This window comes from Myripristis murdjan, chromosome 16, assembly GCF_902150065.1.
Source record: "Myripristis murdjan chromosome 16, fMyrMur1.1, whole genome shotgun sequence".
Classification (NCBI taxonomy): Eukaryota; Metazoa; Chordata; class Actinopteri; order Holocentriformes; family Holocentridae; genus Myripristis; species Myripristis murdjan.
Genome location: NC_043995.1, coordinates 26,672,489 through 26,692,128, shown reverse-complemented (window position 1 = coordinate 26,692,128; position 19,640 = coordinate 26,672,489). Strand labels below are relative to the sequence as shown.

Here is a 19,640-nt window from a genome sequence, read left to right as displayed (position 1 = left end):
GATGTAAAATGTGGGTAAAACATTTTTAAAGATTTGTCTCGCCATCTCTTTCTCCTTGTATTCCTCTCCCTGTCACCCTGCGCTCCACCTGTTCATGCCTCCTTCCCTCTATCCCTCCTTCCCTCCCGTCCCTTAACAGGTTTGTGAACTTGAAAATGAAGTCTATGGTGTTTGAGGACTCCTTGTTTGAGGAGTGCTACTTCGAGGATATCACCTCCAGCAACACCTTTTTCAAGAACTGCACCTTCATTGCCACCCTCTTCTACAACACAGGTTGGCCACACACACACACACACACACACACACACACACACATTCAAGTCAAGAGTATATGTTTGCACACATGTGAAAGTCTGCTCCTGCTATGACTCTTTGTAATAAATCATACTTTCACAGGCTTCCTTAAACAATTCAAGCACAGCTGTAGGCATTATCACAGCTCTTCAAATCTGCAAACATGTATTGTAGTACTTGTATTCAGGGACTGATGTCATCTACAGTAAATTCAGGTAGATTATTATTTGGGTAACACTTTACAATAACAATACAACAATTAATGTTAGTTAATGCCGTAATAAACATTAAGTAACAGGTAATGAACATTAATGAACACAGTTAACTAACCGTTAACTAATGTGTCTAAGAATCGTTTACTAATGCTGTTCATGCTAAGGTATGAATTTATATGTTATTTAAGGGTTATTGTAGATATTATAAACAATAGTAAATGCCATAATAATCATTAACTAACAGTTAATTAACCATTACGGTATTAACTAACGTTAACTAATGTTAATTGTTGTACTGTTATTGTGAAGACTCGTGCATAGAATATACATCTGTCTTTTATATATTCCTTGGAGGGATAGGCATCTTACATTATTCTTCAACTTTTCTTTGCTTCCTCTACTCAAAAATCAGCTCCAACTGCAGAAGTGTTTTATCCTAATCAACATGGTGCAATTACTTTCTCTTTGCCTCTCTACTGACTGACCCCCCACCAAATGTAGCATTGCGGAGTGATGTCTCCTAGCAACGCAGCTCAAATCCTCCATTACTTCAGCTGTAAAATTGCAGAGCTGTCTCTCAATCTCGACCTGTGATTTTTGCCCACCAAAACAACGACAAAAAAAGCAATACGTTCATGGCGCTGATGAAAAAAAAAGATTAAACAAATGTATTAACATGTGTCAGGATATATGCTGATGTCGTTTTTTTATCTTTGTTCTTTGTGGAAAAAGGTTGTTATCAGCTCGAGATTAAAGCAGCTGTGTGTACACACACTCGCACATACATACACACACACACACACAAGTTATCAGGACCGTATAATAGATATGTTAGCCAGTCCTTCCTCCCGCCATGTTAGCTGTTTGCCGTCTTAAGGCCAGTCAAGCAATCAGTCAGAGCTGCTATCAGCACAGGGCAGGAGTTCCTCGTTCAAATGGGAATTAGAAACTTGTTTGCTTATTATGGTTTAATCCTTCTTTGGGCTCCCTCCTCTGAACTTCAGGCTGGCAGATAGTTGCCATAACGCACCTTATCACAGAGAAGCGTGACAAAAACAAACCACATGACAAATTCAGGTGGGATGTACAGGTGTGTGAGGCATCATGTTACTCGGTGTGCCGAGTAATTTGATATAGATGCATGTTTTGCAGTGTTAAAGCAGTATTGCAGCCCTTTCACGTTCTGGGTGTTATTCACTTTTATTGAAGTTGAGCATAACTGGGCAGATTATAGGCTCAGTTATGGCCTGAATCTGCACCAGGCAAGGTTTTTATGTGGGACCGGAGAGGGATGCTGCCTTCACACTACATGAAAAAAATAGATGCAGGTCTAGCAAAAACAATGGTCTTTTGTTTCATAGTGAAAAAAATATGCAGGATGCAAGACCACCTGCTCAGTTTTTGTGTTGTCACTATGAAATAAAGGAACATTCTTTTGCTGGACCTGTGTCTGGTTTGCATACACAGTGTGCAGACAGTATTTTTCTCCAGTCTTCGGCTTTGTTTTTGCTCTGCCCATCTGCACCAAGCAGTTAGTCTGAATGCACCACTCTTTATGTACTCCACTTAGATTTTTATGTAATAAAACACTTATCTTATCGGCCTGAATCACAAAGTGGAGCTACAGCAGAGAAAATTGTCCCATTGCTGTGAAGATTCCCCCCAATTTTGCTCAACTGAAATCCCAACGTGGGGCATGTACACTTCTCTGCCCACGGGAAGTCACAAATTGACATTCCAGGATGAAGTACAGACTGTCTCCCAGCCAGTAGTCAGCAAACGCTCTGTCCAGAGAAAGCTGGATTCTGAGATATTAGATTTTTGCGCCTCTCTCTCTTGTTATAAAGTGCTCACTGACCAGGCAGCCAGGTTGAAAAGCGCAGTTTAATCGGGTCACGGTGCTCGATTTATGGGTATTGAAGTTCAGTTTCTCAAACAGTTATTGCTCATTGCCTAAACCACCAGTGTGTGAAGTTGCCTAATGTAGCCTTACCAGCAGATTAATCAGTGTTCTCTATAGCAAGAGAAAAAAAAAAAAAAACAGCAACAAACCACTGGGCTTTCTAATGCAATCAGTTTCTTCTCTCTCCAGCTCTCTCAGGCGCCCATCCACTCAATCTCAGATTCCACTAATGAATCCATTCTCTTGTTTCCGTCCATCTCCCCGTTCCTCCGTGACTCACTCTCTCTCTTTCCATTCCTTTCCTGTTCTCTGCACTCTTCTCTCTGTCCTCCTCCCCCTCTCCTCTGTCTCTCTCCTCAGATCTCTTCAAGTACAGGTTGATCAACAGCCGGCTCATCAACAGCACCTTCCTGCACAACAAGGAGGGCTGTCTGCTCAGTGACGTCAGCGATGATAATAATGCCTATATGGTCTACTTCGTCAGCTTCCTGGGCACCTTGGCCGTGTTGCCCGGCAACATCGTCTCAGCGCTGCTCATGGACAAGATTGGACGGCTGAGGATGCTCGGTAATAAGTGGGCGGGGTCGCAGGAGGGGTGCGCGTATCATAGCGTCATCCTGATCAAGAGTTATCCTGAGCTGTGTTTTTACTGGAAAGTTTGAACGTTGGTGTCCAGCAGGTTGGTCGATAAACAGAACTTGTAACCGGAAAGTTTGCCTTTAATATCAGATAAGCTGGTCACCCTGGGTGGGAAAACGTAAAGGACAAACACTCTCATCCTAGCTGACAAAGTCACTCTAGTAGCTATCTTGCTTGTGAGTACATTACATAATATTGTCAGCATAGCAGTGGGAAAAATATTTTCAAAATGTTCATGTGGGAGAAGGTATTCCACAATCGTTCACATCACGTCACACCAAAATCACATCCACTTTTTCCCACAAAGACAAGCAGGTCAGCTGGATTGTAAAATCTGGCTACAGGTATGAATGTAATTGTTTGTTCATCTGTGTCAGCACTGAGACCAAATGGTGACCAAGGTGTTTTCTCTGCTTGCTGCTCAATGCATGCTGAAATAATCTAGTTCCATGTGACCCTGAGTAGAAATGATTGAATAAAAACAATCGAAAGGATAAAAAAAATCAGTGAGAGCTTCAAGTTCAAGTTATCGCTGATGGACTCAAGGGGATCTACATAGTTACAAAAAATGATCCCCCCCTGGCTTAAACCCTAACAGCAGGCAAGAAAAAAAAAACCCTCAAAAAAACCCAGAAGCCAAAAAGGAGGGAAAATGTAAAAAAATATTATGAAGGATCAGAGAGAGGAAAGACCCCTCCAGGCCAGTCAGGAGGATAACGTCTGCCAAGAGGGCAATTATTAGCAAGTAGTTAAATCAAATCATATCGAAATTAATCAACTCAAGAGCAGAATGAGATTTTTATTTTAAAGGGAATAAACATCAAACAAGCACAAAAAAGCAGCTTCCCCTTCCTTTCTACCTATTTCATCAGCCGGTATGGCCGAAGGTCTGAAACAGATGAGGTGACTTCTTTTGATGACGACTTCTGATGTCTGAATGACTGCAAAAATATAGATATATTTCTCATTTTGTTGGAAATAAAGGATTTGTACAGATCACCCTGTTGGGCCCATGTTCATTACACTTTCCTGGGAGGATTGTATTGTGCAGTGTTACTATACCGTAACTCTAAATACACTTCCTGGGATAATTGCTGGTTGAATTATAAATGATTTCCCCCTCTTCCTGCACTTCTCACCTCTCTCCCTCCCCCTCCCTCTCTCTCCAGCGGGCTCCAGTGTGATTTCTTGCATCAGCTGTTTCTTCCTGTCCTTTGGTAACAGCGAGTCGGCCATGATTGCTCTGCTCTGCCTGTTCGGGGGCATCAGCATCGCCTCCTGGAACGCCCTGGATGTGCTGACCGTCGAGCTCTATCCCTCTGACAAGAGGTAGGCATTTTAAACATGCACTGAAATCTCAGTGATACCATGGAGGCGAGGTCAGCGGAGTTGGATACGTGTGACGTCAAGAGTGGTGCCCCGTCCTGATTGGCTGGCTCGGAGGGATGGATGAAACAGCATAACGAACTCATCGGTGGTGTTGTGTGATGTGAGGCGTGGAGGCGTCTCATTGCCACCACATGGCTGGAACAGGATGTGCTCTTATTTCCTCTGAGCTATCTTGAATGACAGTGCATGAGTCCTGCTCTCTAAGGCTGATTGAGTGTTTTTTATAACAACAAACAACAATACAACACAATATGACTATTGTGTCAGAAATGATTCATGAATCTTATGAAAGCACAAACGTGCATCTTTTGTGCTGTTCGTTTGCATTCATCAGTAGAGCTTTGATTTGATTTTGTGAGATGTGACTCCACCTTGTGGCCAAATTGAGTCCCTACAAGCTCCACTTTGGATCACGTGTGAACATCAAGATTGCTTTTGAGACCAACAGTTGATTTAAAGGACCATATTGGTCCTATTTTAACTTACTAACTTTAACTGTCTGTCTTAAATATCCGTTGCATAAATGTGTGTAGAATATGCTATAACAGCTTAGAAACAATGCGAACTTAGCCCAATTCACTTCCATTAATGTTCAAAATAATATGAAAAACTGCTGCAAATTCTTCTGCAATGTACCTTTGCTAAAATTAATGTTTTACTTTATTCTAATCATTTATAATGTGTGCATTAATACCAAAAGTGATTCTGGGATCAAAGATCAAAGGGGTTTTTGGGTCCACTTATTGTGAACTCCCAACTGGTCTGGTGAGGCTTAATTTCGGCATACTGTGGGCTGAATAGCAAGCACTTCAATCACTGACCTCCACTTCAGTTGGGATATGCAGCTATTCACAACAAAGCTGACAAGAGCCCTTGAGTGGATTTTGAACATGACTGGAAAACAAATTGTCCCTTTGAAGTGCACGGATATTGATGAATTTACAGCAATTTTAGCAGAAGTGCATGTTGGCCCTGTATTTACTTGACATAATTACCTGCCAGCTTTAAAGTTTGGGAAAGCATTTTTTCACATTTTTTGAGCAAGAGCGAGACATCCTTGACATTTAACCTACAAAGGCATATTCTGTACACACTTAATAAAAAAATGGAACTGAATATGAAACTAACTGTAAAGAAATCTGCTATATAAATAACTTAGGTGGGAGCTCTTTATTTTTTCGAGCATTTTTTCCCCCTCAAAGTCAGTAATTCCACTTGAGAAGCCTGATATTATAATGGGGGAAACAGAGCTTGTCTGCAATGTTGAGCTTTACAGGAAAAAAAATATTTCACCATCATATTTTGGACTTTTGCAGAGTTAAATTAGTTATTGTATAGGATTATTTCATTATTGCTTACAGAACTTAAACTATTATGTTATTCAAATGTTATTCATTTGTTTATTCATATGTGAAACTTTTAAGTTACTTATTCATGTCTCCTTGCCTAGGGACAAAATATTTTTTGTGTAGGATTAGTAATTTTAGTTCCCTACCTGTCAGGCATCAGCCACTGTCAGAGCCAAGTTCAAATGATTTACAGTTACTCTGATCTCAAACATTATATTTCAGCTTTCCAGACAGGCAAAAACGTGCATCTGTTTCCTCTATAGGGAGTGCAAATAAAAGGAAAAGGCCCCCCTTGTAAAAATTAAAGCCAACCAAGTCACAAACAGTAAATGAGCATACAAGCAAAGCAGGCTGCAGAGTCAACGATGGATCAACCATTGCTTTTCTTTTCCTGCTTACTTGGTATCAAAGGAAGAACTTACTCTGCTCTCTCTTTCTCTCTCTCTCTCTCTCTCTCTCTCTCCCTTCCTTCCTTCCTTCTTTCCCTCCTTTCTCCCTTCCTTCCTCGCTCAGAACCACAGCATTTGGCTTCCTCAACGCCCTCTGTAAGCTGGCGGCCGTGTTGGGCATCAGCATCTTCACCTCCTTCGTCGGCATCACCAAGGCCGTGCCCATCCTCTTCGCCTCGGGGGCGCTGGCAGCAGGCAGCTTCCTCGCCCTGAAACTACCGGAGACGCGGGGCCAGGTGCTGCAATAGTGTGGCGCCGACATCAAGGGGCGGAAGAGTTAGCCACACTGTGAACAAGCAGCCCAAGAGCCCTCGAAATCCTACCCTCTAACCCCTCCCCCTGTAAAAATAGTCAAGTTTGTTCACATAACCCAAAGCAGAAGTGCTGCACAGATCTGCTTAGCTGTAAATATTGTGGAGTGTCTAATGTTTGGGATTAGCGATTATCCAATTGATACCTTCATGCTATCAAGATCAGTGGAGCTATGAAGCACCAGAGAATGCCTGAATAAGCCTTGAGCCTATTGAGCCAAATTATCGATGCTTGCTCAAAATTGGTGCCATTGTAAACATGAGGCAACCTTAATGTTGATGTGTTCAGTGAGTGTGTTCTTTCATTTCCCTGGAATGCATAGAAAGTGAAAAATGAAAGTGAATCTACATGCGGTTCCCCCAGTATGAATACGTAAGCCTGGGGTTGGAGGTCAGGGGATGGGGGCTCTTGATAATGAGCCATGCAAATAGACTCATAGAAATGACCACTAGCCATTCGCTTCAGAGTTCTCTGTAGTCACCTCCATTCTCCTGAGCAATTCAACTCACCTCTGAAGTCTTCAGTACATTGCCATTGTTGGACATGAATCAAAAATGCAACATCTTATGCCTTGATTTGACGCATTTTTGACTTTATGGGGTAAAACCAAGACACCACTCTCTTGGCTTTCTCATTAACCAAGGCCTGTCGTCATTCTGTATCTCCTGAGGTCTTGTGTTGGTGTACAGACTAACTGCCATTTTATAGATTATAGAACATTCCAGGTTTGCTTTCATTATTGTTTGAATGTGACAAAGTGATCTATTGAGCCCTTTTTCCCTTTAAATCATTGTTTTCGAAACGCATCTAAACAGTCATGAGGTCATTTAAATCTGTGGAAGTCTCCCTTGACGGACGATGCTGACATGACGTGCTGCCCCGTTCGCCATCTCGTCACAAAGGTGAAGCGCAGTTTGTTCACGCTAAATTTTACATTCAAAGCACAACCATTTCCCAGTGTGGACGTCCCTCACATTTTCTTGTCTCGATGAAAATGCCGAGAGTCTCACACTGTTCAATCAACATTTCTGAATCATGTGTCCCTTTGTAAGAAATGCCTTTTTAGCACCCGTCCTCCCAGACTTGCAGTATGTTTTTTCTCTTATAAATTGTGTTTTGGAGAGTGTTATGCATGTCACAAAGTACGTTTGTAAATTTATGAAAATTGAGAGTACAACATGTAAAACAGCATTTTGATGTGTTGCATTTCCATATCAGGTGGTGGCCCGTATTCGATTGAAATTTCAGACCCACAGAGGACAGCATACTGCCTTTAATCTGCTGTTGTTGGCAACAACACCTGGACATTAACAAACCTTTCCACATTCTTAAAGCACATGCCTCAAAAATATTCCTACATAAACTTGCATCACTCACTTATTCATGTGTGGAAGAAAAACAACCAATCAATAGGGAAAAGAGAGATAAAATGTCTAAAAGTGTGATACATTTCCTTTGATGGGTATATATATATATATATATTTTTTTTTTTTGTTTTGGTGGTTTCAAATCAGGCACAAATTCTTTAAGAGATGACAGATGAACTTAAACCCTAATCCATTTTTTTTTTTTGTGTGTGTGCGTGTGTGTAAATTGAATGTTTATATCAACGTGAGTGTACTTCTTAGTTAGTGCAATATTGAACCTCTATGTGCAATATTGAGATTTTATGTTGTTTTCACCATTTCACATTCAGCACAGGCTAATTTGTTGAATGATGCTGGGTAGCTGTCTTATTTGGATAAGTGGTGTGGTTATACATGTTTAAGATGCTTTATCGATCCAACGGCCAAGACAGTCTGAAAGATTAGAGCCTGGCCACGACAGAATAATTATTAAACCTGTTTATGGAAGATATTGCACCCAAAACAGAAATAGCTGGGGACTGTGGGGGGTTGTTCTATTTTATTTTCCTTATTTGTGGTGTCTGTTTCCTCGGGGCATAGCACACACTGAACCGTGAGGATTATCGCAGTTGGAAAAGATCTTTCTGCTAATGAGAGTATGAATTTGGGTTGAACTGGGAGCTGGGGCTTGAATTTACTTTAATTTCATCATACAAATATGGCCACATATATAAAATATCACACAGAAGATCCATGGTGGGGAATACACTCCCAAGGGCTGACTAAAATATCCCACACTGATAACAGCACAGAGTGACAGTGACAATTATTTCCAAATTCACCTAATATAGAAGATTGACCAATAGTGATATGTTCACAATTGCATGTTTAAAAATAAACAGCATCCTCTCACATGCCACAGATTTAAGAAAAAAATATATTTTCGTCCAAACTGCCATTTTGTAGGATAGCAGCCATATGTACGTAGACTCAAGACAGTTATAAATAGACAAACCCACTGCACTAAGTGTACACTGTTGTACATGCACAATTACGATTGCCTTGTGTTCCTTCAAGACACATCCCGATGCAGCCTTGCTAGAGATTTGACGAGGAGCAAGGTGAGCGTTTAGCAAGAGCACAAAGACCAAATGCTACCAAATGACAAGATTGTGAATATGCATGCAGTTGTGAACATAGGAGCTTCGAGCGTTACCGTGACCTTCTGCAAACACAGATGATCTGCCCCGTACATTTCACGCCCCGTAATCTGACCCAAAACTGGACATCCATGGTCACGTGACCTGTTATCAATGAGTGTGCCATGAGTACCATCTCTCATTAATTATTGCCAAATATTTTGTATGGCCTAAGTTTACACATTACACCATCAAATCTATGTTATAGATATGAATATATGTAAATAAAATGAACTATAATGTAACTAATATCATAGCTCCGTGTGCCCTTTGACCCCTTGGAAAAGCTATAATGCAGTCAGTCTCTGTGGATCGACTTAGGAAGCCTCATGGCTGGCAAGTCAGAGAACAAATTTGCCCAGATCTCCTCTCAAAAGCACATTTATAGCATAGAAATAAAAAGTAACTGTGCAAATAATAATCATTTAAAAAAAAAAAAAAAAAAAAAAAAAAAAACAAAGCCTCAGCAGTACAGCATGTTCCTAATCTGTCACTCCATGTCTTTTCTCTCTGTACGTTGTCCTGTATCATCCACAAAATTATAAACAACGATGTCAAGATACTTGTTGTATAGTTCGACATGGAATGCTGTGAAAACGCGAAATCTATCTGTCTAATCTCAGTGACTCAGTTCAGGCTCTGTTCAAGTCAAGATTGTCTCTCGTAGATACATATCTTCGCTTCTGTTACAGGGTTATTTTGTATAATTAACTTGTTGCCTGAGCAACAGTCAATTGTGAGTGCAAAAAGTTAACAAAGCAATAAGTATTTGGGTATTTGTCTCTTTTTCTCTCCCTTAAAGCCCTCATTGGGAATTGGAGCACATTATATGCTGGCCTTGTCTACTGATATGCTGAGTGTTGGCTTAACGAAACAGGACTGAACAGCTGACATTCATGTGTTCTCTCTAAAATCCACCCTAAGTCTTGAGGCTTTTGTCGATAAGATTGCATTGCCATTAATTAAACATAACAAAATTTATCACATTCGTCATTGTACTGTGCTGTAGAAAATGTAGTTGTTTGTTTGTAAGTATAGAAACTGTTTGTGGAACCATAAATATAAAAAAAAAGTTATAAAAAAAAGAAGACGTGTAAATGAACAATACTGTATGTTGTCTTTGATTTTGTGTATTTTGTAAATGAGAATGGAATATAGGTAAATACATCAATGTTAAATACCGGTTATGAAGCATAGTTAGGCTAAATGTTACAACATCAGTTCTGTTTCAAGGTGTGTGAGAATTTTTTCTTATATTTTGTCATTGTTGATTTTTGACGGGGTTTGCACTTTGTTGTGCAACTGACCCCTTAGAACCGCAATGGATAACAAAGAACCATGAAGAATAAACAAGTGTCAAAATTACAAAAATAAGCAAATGTCTGTTATTTCTTTGTTACAAATACAAAAACGGTGTACTATGTATGACACTTTAAGGATATCATTTGACAATAATATAAAAGACTGACTACAGGTGGATTGAAGCCTACAACTACCAAGGAAGATGCAAAACACTACAAAACGCAAAAAAACTACAAAACCCAGCTGTGCGCGCACTTCCGGTGTTGCGTAAAATACGTCATCGAGTACGCAACCAACAACCAACGGTCGTACCTGCAGGACGGTTGTACACTTGTTAGGAGGTGGGTAAATTCACAAATTTAACATGTTAGCCATATAAATTATTATTCACGGGTACTTCAAAACATGTAGGATTGTATTATATCGAGTGACGTTATGTGACTGTCCAGCGTAAATGCGAACAGGTTAAGTAATGGGGAAGCTAAAGGCTAACGCTAGCGAGCAGGCAACATGGGCATTAATTGGTGTTATAACAGCTGAGGCCACACTTGGTTTGTGTTTAAGGACAAAAAAAAAAAAAAAAGAGCGCTGCCTGCAGTTCAGTGGTCTTGTAAGTAAAATTAAATCGTGTGATAGGCAGGGTTGTGACACAGGAAACTGTAGTCCTGCTCCTTCGCTACTTGAATGCCCTATGAGTTGTAATTTGAAAAGTTTTTGCTCGGTTTACTTGAATAAATAGCTGTTCTTTGCTCTGTTGGCTTGATAATTTAACAGCAGGCTAAATAGAGCATGCTACAGATAACACTACTCCTAGGACGAGACTCAACTAGCTGTGATGCTTAGTGTTCAAAGCAGTTGTTAACAAAAGACCCGCAGCAGCTGATAGTCTTATACTGTGGTTACATAACAAGCTACAGTATTTCAGTAAAAAAAAAAACAAATCAGTCAGCTGTTGATCTTGTATGTATGATGCTAAAAGAACCATTGTAATCCTTAAAATAGCAGTTGGTTTGTTGTGAGGATCTCCAGTATGGCTGCCAGAGGGTGGTGTATGTCACCCTTAAGCCCTATCAGAGATGCTTGTCAGCACTTGAGTGTTTTTCAAATCATATGACAGCACATCACCCACATTTGTGTGCATCTTCCTGCCTTCAGAGGTCTCCTGCCGCGACATCTGATGCTGCCCAGTGTCCTCCGCTGTGCTCGGCCCGTCTCCACCGCTCTTGCCTTAAGCCGGCCTCTGGCCCACTTCAGACCGCACATGGACCCAGACCCCAGCCGGCCCGTTGAGAGGGCCATCAGAACTAAACTGACCGATATGCTCAAGCCTGAGCACTTGGAGGTCCACAATGAAAGCCACATGCATGCTGTGCCCCCGGGCTCCGAGTCCCACTTCCGGGTTTTGGTTGTCAGCCCGATGTTTGAGGGCCTGTCTTTGATACAGCGTCACCGGTTGGTCAACGAGGCTTTGCGCGAGGAGTTGAGTAGCTGTGTTCATGCGCTGGCTATCCAGGCAAAGACCCCTGAGCAGTGGGGCAGCAACCCCACCCTGGCCAAGAGTCCACCCTGCTTGGGAGGCTCTAAGGGAGATCACACCATGGAGGAGAAACTGAAGGCCGGACGAGAATGAATTGTTGGACTACAGGACGGGGTTGTCCTGGTCTGGACTGTGAGAAATGGAATGGGGTGCTGTAGAAAAGTTTCAGTAATGAAATCTCTGTGTTTCTTCTGTAAATTTATGCAGTAGTGATGCTTGGAGATTTGGGTGTTCCATCTGTCATTCAGGACCAGTTAATAATTCCATCACAGATTGTCATGCAAGAATGCTTTTCTTTTGATATCATACCTTATCAAAAAGGTAATAGTAAATATTAAGGCAACTGTTTTATTTTAGAGGAAAATTGGATATTCTAATCTCACATTTTTCTAGAAGTGGTTGCAAATTTCTTGCACTGTTGTTTCACAACTGCTGAACAAATACAGAAAACTTAGCGACATCAAATAGGTCAATCTGATGATTATATACTTTATAAGGCAAAGATATTTTTTTTTCATCAGATGAGTGCACTGACAAACTAAAGCTGCTGTCTTTGAAGCTCATTAAGACCATATTGCCCAAACTTTCAAAACCTGATGTAGACTACTCAATATTACCTCCGGCTAAGGTGGGGTATAACACTGTAAAATAATTCTGTCATGGAGGTGTGTATGTGTGCATTTATATTTTTAGCTTTGACCTTTCTCTCCTGTGTCAGTATAGCAGGGTAGAAGTCAGAGCGCAAAGCTATTTTCATATTTCTTTGAAGTGACTGGACATACTCAGTATTGTTGAATAAAATGTAAATAAAATTCTGAAATTCAGACATGCACATTTCATTCATTTGGTTAACCTAGGCAAGTCACATGTTAAACATTTTAGTTTTACAAGCACAGTTGGTAAGAGGGAATTTGTGAGAGGCAGGGGATGGAGAAATGAGTTAAAACAGCAGCAGGGTATACGTCATATGAACAGAAGTGCTTTATATGACTAAAACAAGCAGGCAATGTCATTATAAACACCAGTACTCAATCTCATCTCCCAACCTTCATTTAACCACATCTACATGATACAGAAGATACAAGATCCCCTCTACATTGAAATAGTCTGTACTACAGGCTCTAATAAAAACAAGGGTGGCCCTCACATGAAATGGAAACAGTGTGAAGGGGCACTATGCTAACTGTAACTGTTAAGATATAGACATAAGATAATAGCTTAATTCAATAATACATTCCTTTCTTTGTCTGTTCTATGAGCATACCTTTATTAAAAAGACATCTTAACTATCTACATTATAATTTGAAAAGAATGGCAACGTTGTTGGGAAAACACCAATGATTCCTCAGTGACACGATTGAATGTCAACTAAGCTTTCAAGAATCAGATATTTTCTGCTGGCATCCTCCTGGAGGGCCCGGATTAGCACTCATAATAACAGTGCTGATTATTTATTGACCATTATCTTACATGCATATATATTGCGGGTATGCTTTACGTCAGAAATATCCTACTAAACAAATCATTACCATAAAATCTGATTAGAAGTTGCTGTTAGTAGTAACACAGAACATCATCAGAAGCTGCTTTATAAAAACATTTTATCAATGCCGTTGTCTCCGGATGTGTTTGCAGTAACATTGCCTGTGCCTGTTAGGGTAACAGCGGTATCACCTGCTCACCACATGAGGGCAGTGTGTGCAAATGTTTTGACAAACTGGAAACAGGCGGGTGGGCTGATGAATACAAGATGTCTTCATTATTCCCCCATAAGACTGATCATCAATGTTCCAGTCAGCTTTCTTTCTTTCTTTCTTTCTTTCTTTTTTTTTTTTTTATTATGGCTGTACTTAAAAGTGAAGACATTTGATAACGTAATTCAGGGGTAATCTAAGGTTGGTTTGGGAATAGGCAGAGTGAGAGAAGTTGGCTTTTGGCGTAATATGAAACACCTCATATGTCTTTGGAACATTAAAAACACAGCTATTAATTTATCACCAACTATTGGTGTAGTTAATCAAATAAACTCACCAAATTCCCTTTTTACCCATCAAGAAAACATCATTGTATAAATAAGTTTGATATAAGTCCTTTGTTAAAATGAGATCTGTTGATGAATAATGACTGTTTTGTATTGTATGACCTGTGGCCCTTTTAACCCTTCCCTTTGATTGAATAAGCAGACCAGAGGACAAAAGTACAAAATGTTTGGCAGTTTACGCTTGTTCTCAGAATGAGACACTCCAACCGAGTGTGTGCGTGTGTGTGTCTATTTTTGTCTTGGGGTTGTGTGTGTCACTGTGAAGGTCTTCTTGTCCTGCCCTCAACCTCGGTGACTGCCAAAAATCACTCCTCAGGCCCGTAAGAGTAATGGGACAAAAACATACGTGTCACAAATTGTTAGTAGGAGTCTTAACACATGAGGAACAACCCCTCTTTTACCCTAAATATCATTTATCTGGTGGATGAATTAGCTTTCAAAGAGAAATTTCAAGATTCAAGGCAAAACATCCACAAAGATTTTGTATTAACAGCACTACATAGCCAAAGTAAACTTTTAACGCTTTGCCGTAAAGCTATTCAAAGATATTGTTAGCCCATAAAGATGGGCCTTGGGTGGAATGTGGTGTCACCTCAAGGTAATGCATGTGGACTTCTACAATCATCCTCCGACTGGAATTGACAGCCTGTCAGGCCGCACAAAAGGCCCCGGTGAGGAGGGTGAACAACTGGTGTCACTGGTTTGGAAAAGGAGAGCAGGACCACAACTATTTTATGACCCCTGCTCGTCCATTAGAGCCAGGCCTAAGGCAGGGTGGAGGAGTGAGGTGGGGAGGGGTGTGTGCAGGGGGCAAAAAGCAAGGCAAGGGCTGGGGAGAAGGCAATAAGCTGGCCGCACCGCCTGGGGAGGCGCAGACTGTCTCTGCCAATAAGATTTACGTGTGACAATTCCAGGTGCTGTTCTGATGGAGAGGGAAAAGACATCAAGTCGTCAAGGCTGATGAGGAGGAGTGCAGGGACTTGCCTCGCACTTAAAAGTTGGACCGTTTTACATGTGCGGGTTGTACATCATCTATTTAGTCTGTGGCAGTTACAGCAAAATGACAGGGTCGGTATGGTCGTCCTAATAGGTTGTGACTTGTTATGGCATGTGTCAAACGCAGGTGGAATTGTTATGAAGTCAGTGTGTGTCACAGTCGATTAAGCCTTGTTATTATGCAGTTGTATCACAGTAATGAGAGGAGGTCGTTTTTAGCAACAGCGGCAACTTCTTACATTCTTTCTCATTAAAGCCATGCAATTAAAAAGCTGATTTCATGTCTATTCCATACACATGATCGGATATAAGTAACCCTTGTGATATTAAACTTAGGTGAGTGTGAATGTAAACTTAAAAATTACAAGAAATTGCAGCTAAAGGTATTTTTCCAAAAAGCATTCTGTTACCTTTACAAAAATTGTTGATTTGAAACTCAAACTAAAAAAATGCCTGAAAAAAGGCTATTATAGCTATTATAGCAGAGCAGCCCCTCTTAAACTGCCCACCCACCCACACATACATACACAAACATATACATTTATAATTGATAAGCACCAGGTCTCTCCGGCTATAATCCAGTCTCCAGTGGTGATGGATCAGTCCCAGGGTCAGGACTGGCCCAGACGGCCTGGTGGGTGCAGCAGGTCAGTGAGAACCCACCTTAGCAGCGTTGCTCCTGCGTCAGAGCCCCAGGACGGATGATCGGATGGTGCCAGGCTGGGCTGGGACACCGAGTGGGGCAGGGTTCCCGCGATGGACAGCCGGTGATTTACGCTGTGGCTCCGGACCTTGAGGGGGGGAGCGGCTCCCCTTCTGCACAGCTGACCCCTCCTGGTTGCGGGGTCATCCATCGGGAGGGTGGAAAGCAGTGGAGGAGGACAACAAATGGGTGTCTGAGAAAGGCTGGTTTGGTCGTCCCAGGGGACTGGCCTCCTCTGCTGGCCCCCTGGTCAGCTGCAGGATCTGTGTAGCATGTGTGTAGGGAGAGCAGCCTGTTAAATACATTTAAATTAAACCCCCACTAGGAACAACAATCATTAAATATATGCGTCTTTAACACTAAACCTGATGATACTGCACGGTGGTAACTGTTCATCATTAAGGAAAATGTGAAAAGTGTCAAAACACATTATTTTCTTCTAACACTTTCTCTCAGTAATTGAACAGTTTTGTTGTCCAATAAAAACCAAACCGTTCAAAGAAGATCATTCAAAATCAGTCCTAATTACGCTGACCTGCAGAATAGGTCTTAAAAGCTCCCATAGTGATCTGGTGATTAATCTTTAGCTGGTTTCATGATGTGAAAAAACAAGCGCTGGATGCAAGGTGATGGTAATAGGCTATTAAGGGCTTTAATTGGAAAGCCCCCTCCTCTCTCTTTCTCTCACACCACTCCGCCAACTAATGAAATCAGTGAATAGACGGCTTGAAAGGGAGGGACAAAAGCAGAGATAGGGAGAAGACAATATCTTTGTGTGGGAGAATTAGTTACACTCAGTAGTCTAAGTATTCAAAGCGCAACGAAAAAAGGGGGCTGATGGGGGATTAAGAGAAAAGTCCACACAGGTGGGTTTTTGGGAGGGGGGGGTCACATGACAGGACGTTACCTCGCTTGATAAACACCAGCCGGGGCCCACAGGAAGGAGGAAGGGAGTTATTTTATAGGGGGAATTAACTGGTTCGCCACATCAGGTATTCATTATGGCAAATCTCCCAGGTGTGCTGTACATGCAAGTGAAGTAAAACATCTTAGGAGGCTGGTTTTGATGCAAAACATCTTGGATTGATAGATTTTTGCTGTGGATGGTAATGGTGGGAATTGGTGAAGACCTCACAATTTGACTCCAGTGAAAATCTTGGATCACAACCGAAGTCTTATTCTGAATACCGACGAGATGTGGATTGAAGTAATAGCTGTTTAAAAGTCATCCAAAATATTGTAAGTGGTCCACAGCATATGGAAGAACAGAGTCATTTTATCAAAATATCACCATCTTTACACATTTTTTTTTTTCAAATATATGTAAAAATGCCTAGAATTCATAGTCATATCGTTCTGATGAGTGATAATGGTATTTCCTGTCACTTTTATCTGCACAAGCTGAAAACAGGCAAGATGTTTGCTCTTCAAACCATCGAGATAAGCCTAGTGAAGATACACAAGATCTGGAAAACTAAAGTAGCCATAATTGTGTGGGGATCAAAGTATTTTTTAAAAAATCAAATGATTCAACATCAACACTTTCATCAGATCTGGGATGAATCTGCCTACTGCTGAAAATATTTCATAAAAAAAAAAAAAAAAATCATTTTCAAAAGCCTGACGTGCCGCCCCAAAAACTTTGTCAACATCTGGGTGGCTGGTTGCCGTTACCCTGGAATCTGATAATTATGTCATAATTTATCGGGCTGTTACATTCCTGAAGGTGAAAGGTGAAAAAGCTGAGAAATATTCTGTAGTTTAGACAAAGTTGGTGTCAAGTAAGTCAGTTTGGAAAGATCACTTTTAAAAACAGTGAAAACAGTGTTCATCTGGCAAGTATGTAAAATAAATGTTATTTTCTTCCAGCACAAACACTTAGCAAATAATTCCACTGCAAATCTCTTGATCCCGTGTCATTTCCAAAGGACCAGAGAGAGAAATGAGATGCCGCCAATGAAACAGCATGACAAATCACCAAACACCAATGTTGAAATGAGAATTGTCTTCACTGCCTTTCTGGTCTTTTTTGTTCTTTTTTTTGGGGCAACACTTTTTTCTCTCACATGACAACAGTAAGTCTTGGGAGTTTAGCTAGGGGTGTTAAGACACAGGGCTGGTTATGCTGGTTTTTTTGGGCCAGAGTGCACAGGCCAAGGCCTTAGCCCTAAGCCCTACAGAGGAGTTGCACTCAGTCACTGACATGCATGCAACTCCCCATCCCTGCCCTCCAGGGCACTAACCAGAGGAGTGTGCTTGTCAAGACAGATGGGTCACAGATAAGGCTCTTTCAAGGCCTTCTTTCTCTGCTCCTTCCACCCTCTCTCAACTCCCTCTCAACTTTTTTGCTCTACCTCTGTGATCTTCCCACTCCTACTCTCTAGCTTTGAACCCATGCCTCATTCTGCACGGCCCTCCCCACCCCCCCACCCAGCTCTGCTTCACTCCCTGTCAATCACAACATTTTCTTTGCAAGTTATGACCCACTTTGCAAGCTTTGGCTAGCCGCCCTTTTGCCTTGAACGACTTTCTCCGTGTAAACTTCTTTTGACCTCTTATCAACTTTCATTCAACTTTTCTCCATTTTAAACAGTGTCTCACAGAATATCCCCCATGTGCCGAGCTAAACGTGCTCCATAACCCCTCTCTGGTCTGACGGTTCCCCAAAACCTTCCCTCGGCCCCTCTAGGACTCTCAGTTGCTCATGGCTCAACTGCACATGATTTTGTCTCTGTAACCCTCCATCCAGCACAATTCACCATCTGTCTCCCTGCTTTTTTTTTTTTTTTTTTTCCATTCTTCATGTCTTCACTGTCTCAGGGAGGATTACCATCGCTGAGCCCCCTGGAGTGCTGAACACACTATATGATTATGTTTATATATCATGCGCAGCCTGAAGCTATTATCATATTATCATATTATGTTATTGTTGCTACCCTTGGGTATTACTCAGTGCTGATGTTTTTGGTCAAAAGGTTGTAAGTTATTCAAACATCAATATTCAGAATATATATTTAGGGTTTGAGTGACAGCCAACATAGGAACATGCAAACCTATAGAGACTGTGGTATTTCCATAGCTGCAGCAAGCTATATGCTTTTATAGTCGGTGTAAAAAGACCCAGCCACACTCATAAACCTCCACCCCTGCATGTTTATCATCGTAAAGGCAAAGGGAGAGTTCTCGGAGATTGAGCACATTTATGGCCGAGCTTCAAATACCATAAACACATTTGATTAGCACCATTTATTCATCCAATGAGTTTTGTCATTCCTGACATATGTAACCTTTCAAGACATAAAAATGGTTTGCACTAAGGCTGGGTGATATATTGATTTTATTACAATACTGGGATATTAGAATTGATGTCGTCTAGGATTTTAGATGTTGTAATATCACATGTGTTGTCTTTTCCTGGTTTTAAAGGCTGCTTCACAGTTAAAGGGTGCAATTTTCTGAACTTTTTTTTAGCTGTTTTGGTATTTCACTGAGTTTGGTCACCATATCCACATTTGTAATGTCTGTATATCCAAACTCTCTTAAGAAAGCATTGATAGTCATCCATACAGTGTTGGCACAATATCAATATCCAGGTATTCGGTCAGAGATATTATGATATTTAATTTTATCCATATTGTCCAGTCCATCTAATTTGACTGCAGCTGAAAATAGCCAATTGTTGCCAATCCTCCATCATGCAGCACTCGTGTATTGATTGCATCCCTTTCCCTGCTAAGTGGATGAATCACTGATGCCACATGTATAGGGTGTCTTTGCGTCCCATATTAACCCATAAGCGATATTGTTCAGGCTGCCGTTTGGGGCAGAAGGGTCAGCCATAAGCGAGGCCAGTGAATGCAGGGTTAATCTTTCCTGCTCCAGATGTACCAGCCAACTCAAAGAGCTGCGGCGAAGCCTGCACTCGCACTTCCACAAATCGTGATCTATTGTTCGTCTGTCAGCAGC

The 19,640-nt window shown here is 41.2% G+C and overlaps 2 protein-coding genes across 3 annotated transcripts in view; both read left to right on the top strand.

Moving 5' to 3' along the window:
* Positions 1-10,193, top strand: part of sv2a (synaptic vesicle glycoprotein 2A) — a 57,967-nt gene extending 47,774 nt beyond the window's left edge. For both annotated transcript variants that reach the window (XM_030072249.1, XM_030072248.1), the window contains exons 10-13: positions 140-273; positions 2,773-2,979; positions 4,221-4,380; positions 6,303-10,193. In XM_030072249.1, the coding sequence (XP_029928109.1) occupies positions 140-273; positions 2,773-2,979; positions 4,221-4,380; positions 6,303-6,486 (685 nt within the window). In that variant the 3' untranslated portion in view covers positions 6,487-10,193. The remainder of the gene's footprint in view (positions 1-139; positions 274-2,772; positions 2,980-4,220; positions 4,381-6,302) is intronic.
* Positions 10,194-10,675: 482 nt separating this feature from the next.
* bola1 (bolA family member 1) lies at positions 10,676-12,758 on the top strand. Its single transcript, XM_030073451.1, has 2 exons — positions 10,676-10,738; positions 11,553-12,758. The coding sequence occupies exon 2, from the start codon at positions 11,575-11,577 to the stop codon at positions 12,025-12,027; it is 453 nt and encodes a 150-aa protein (XP_029929311.1). The 5' UTR covers positions 10,676-10,738; positions 11,553-11,574; the 3' UTR covers positions 12,028-12,758.
* The last annotated feature ends 6,882 nt before the right edge of the window (positions 12,759-19,640 follow it).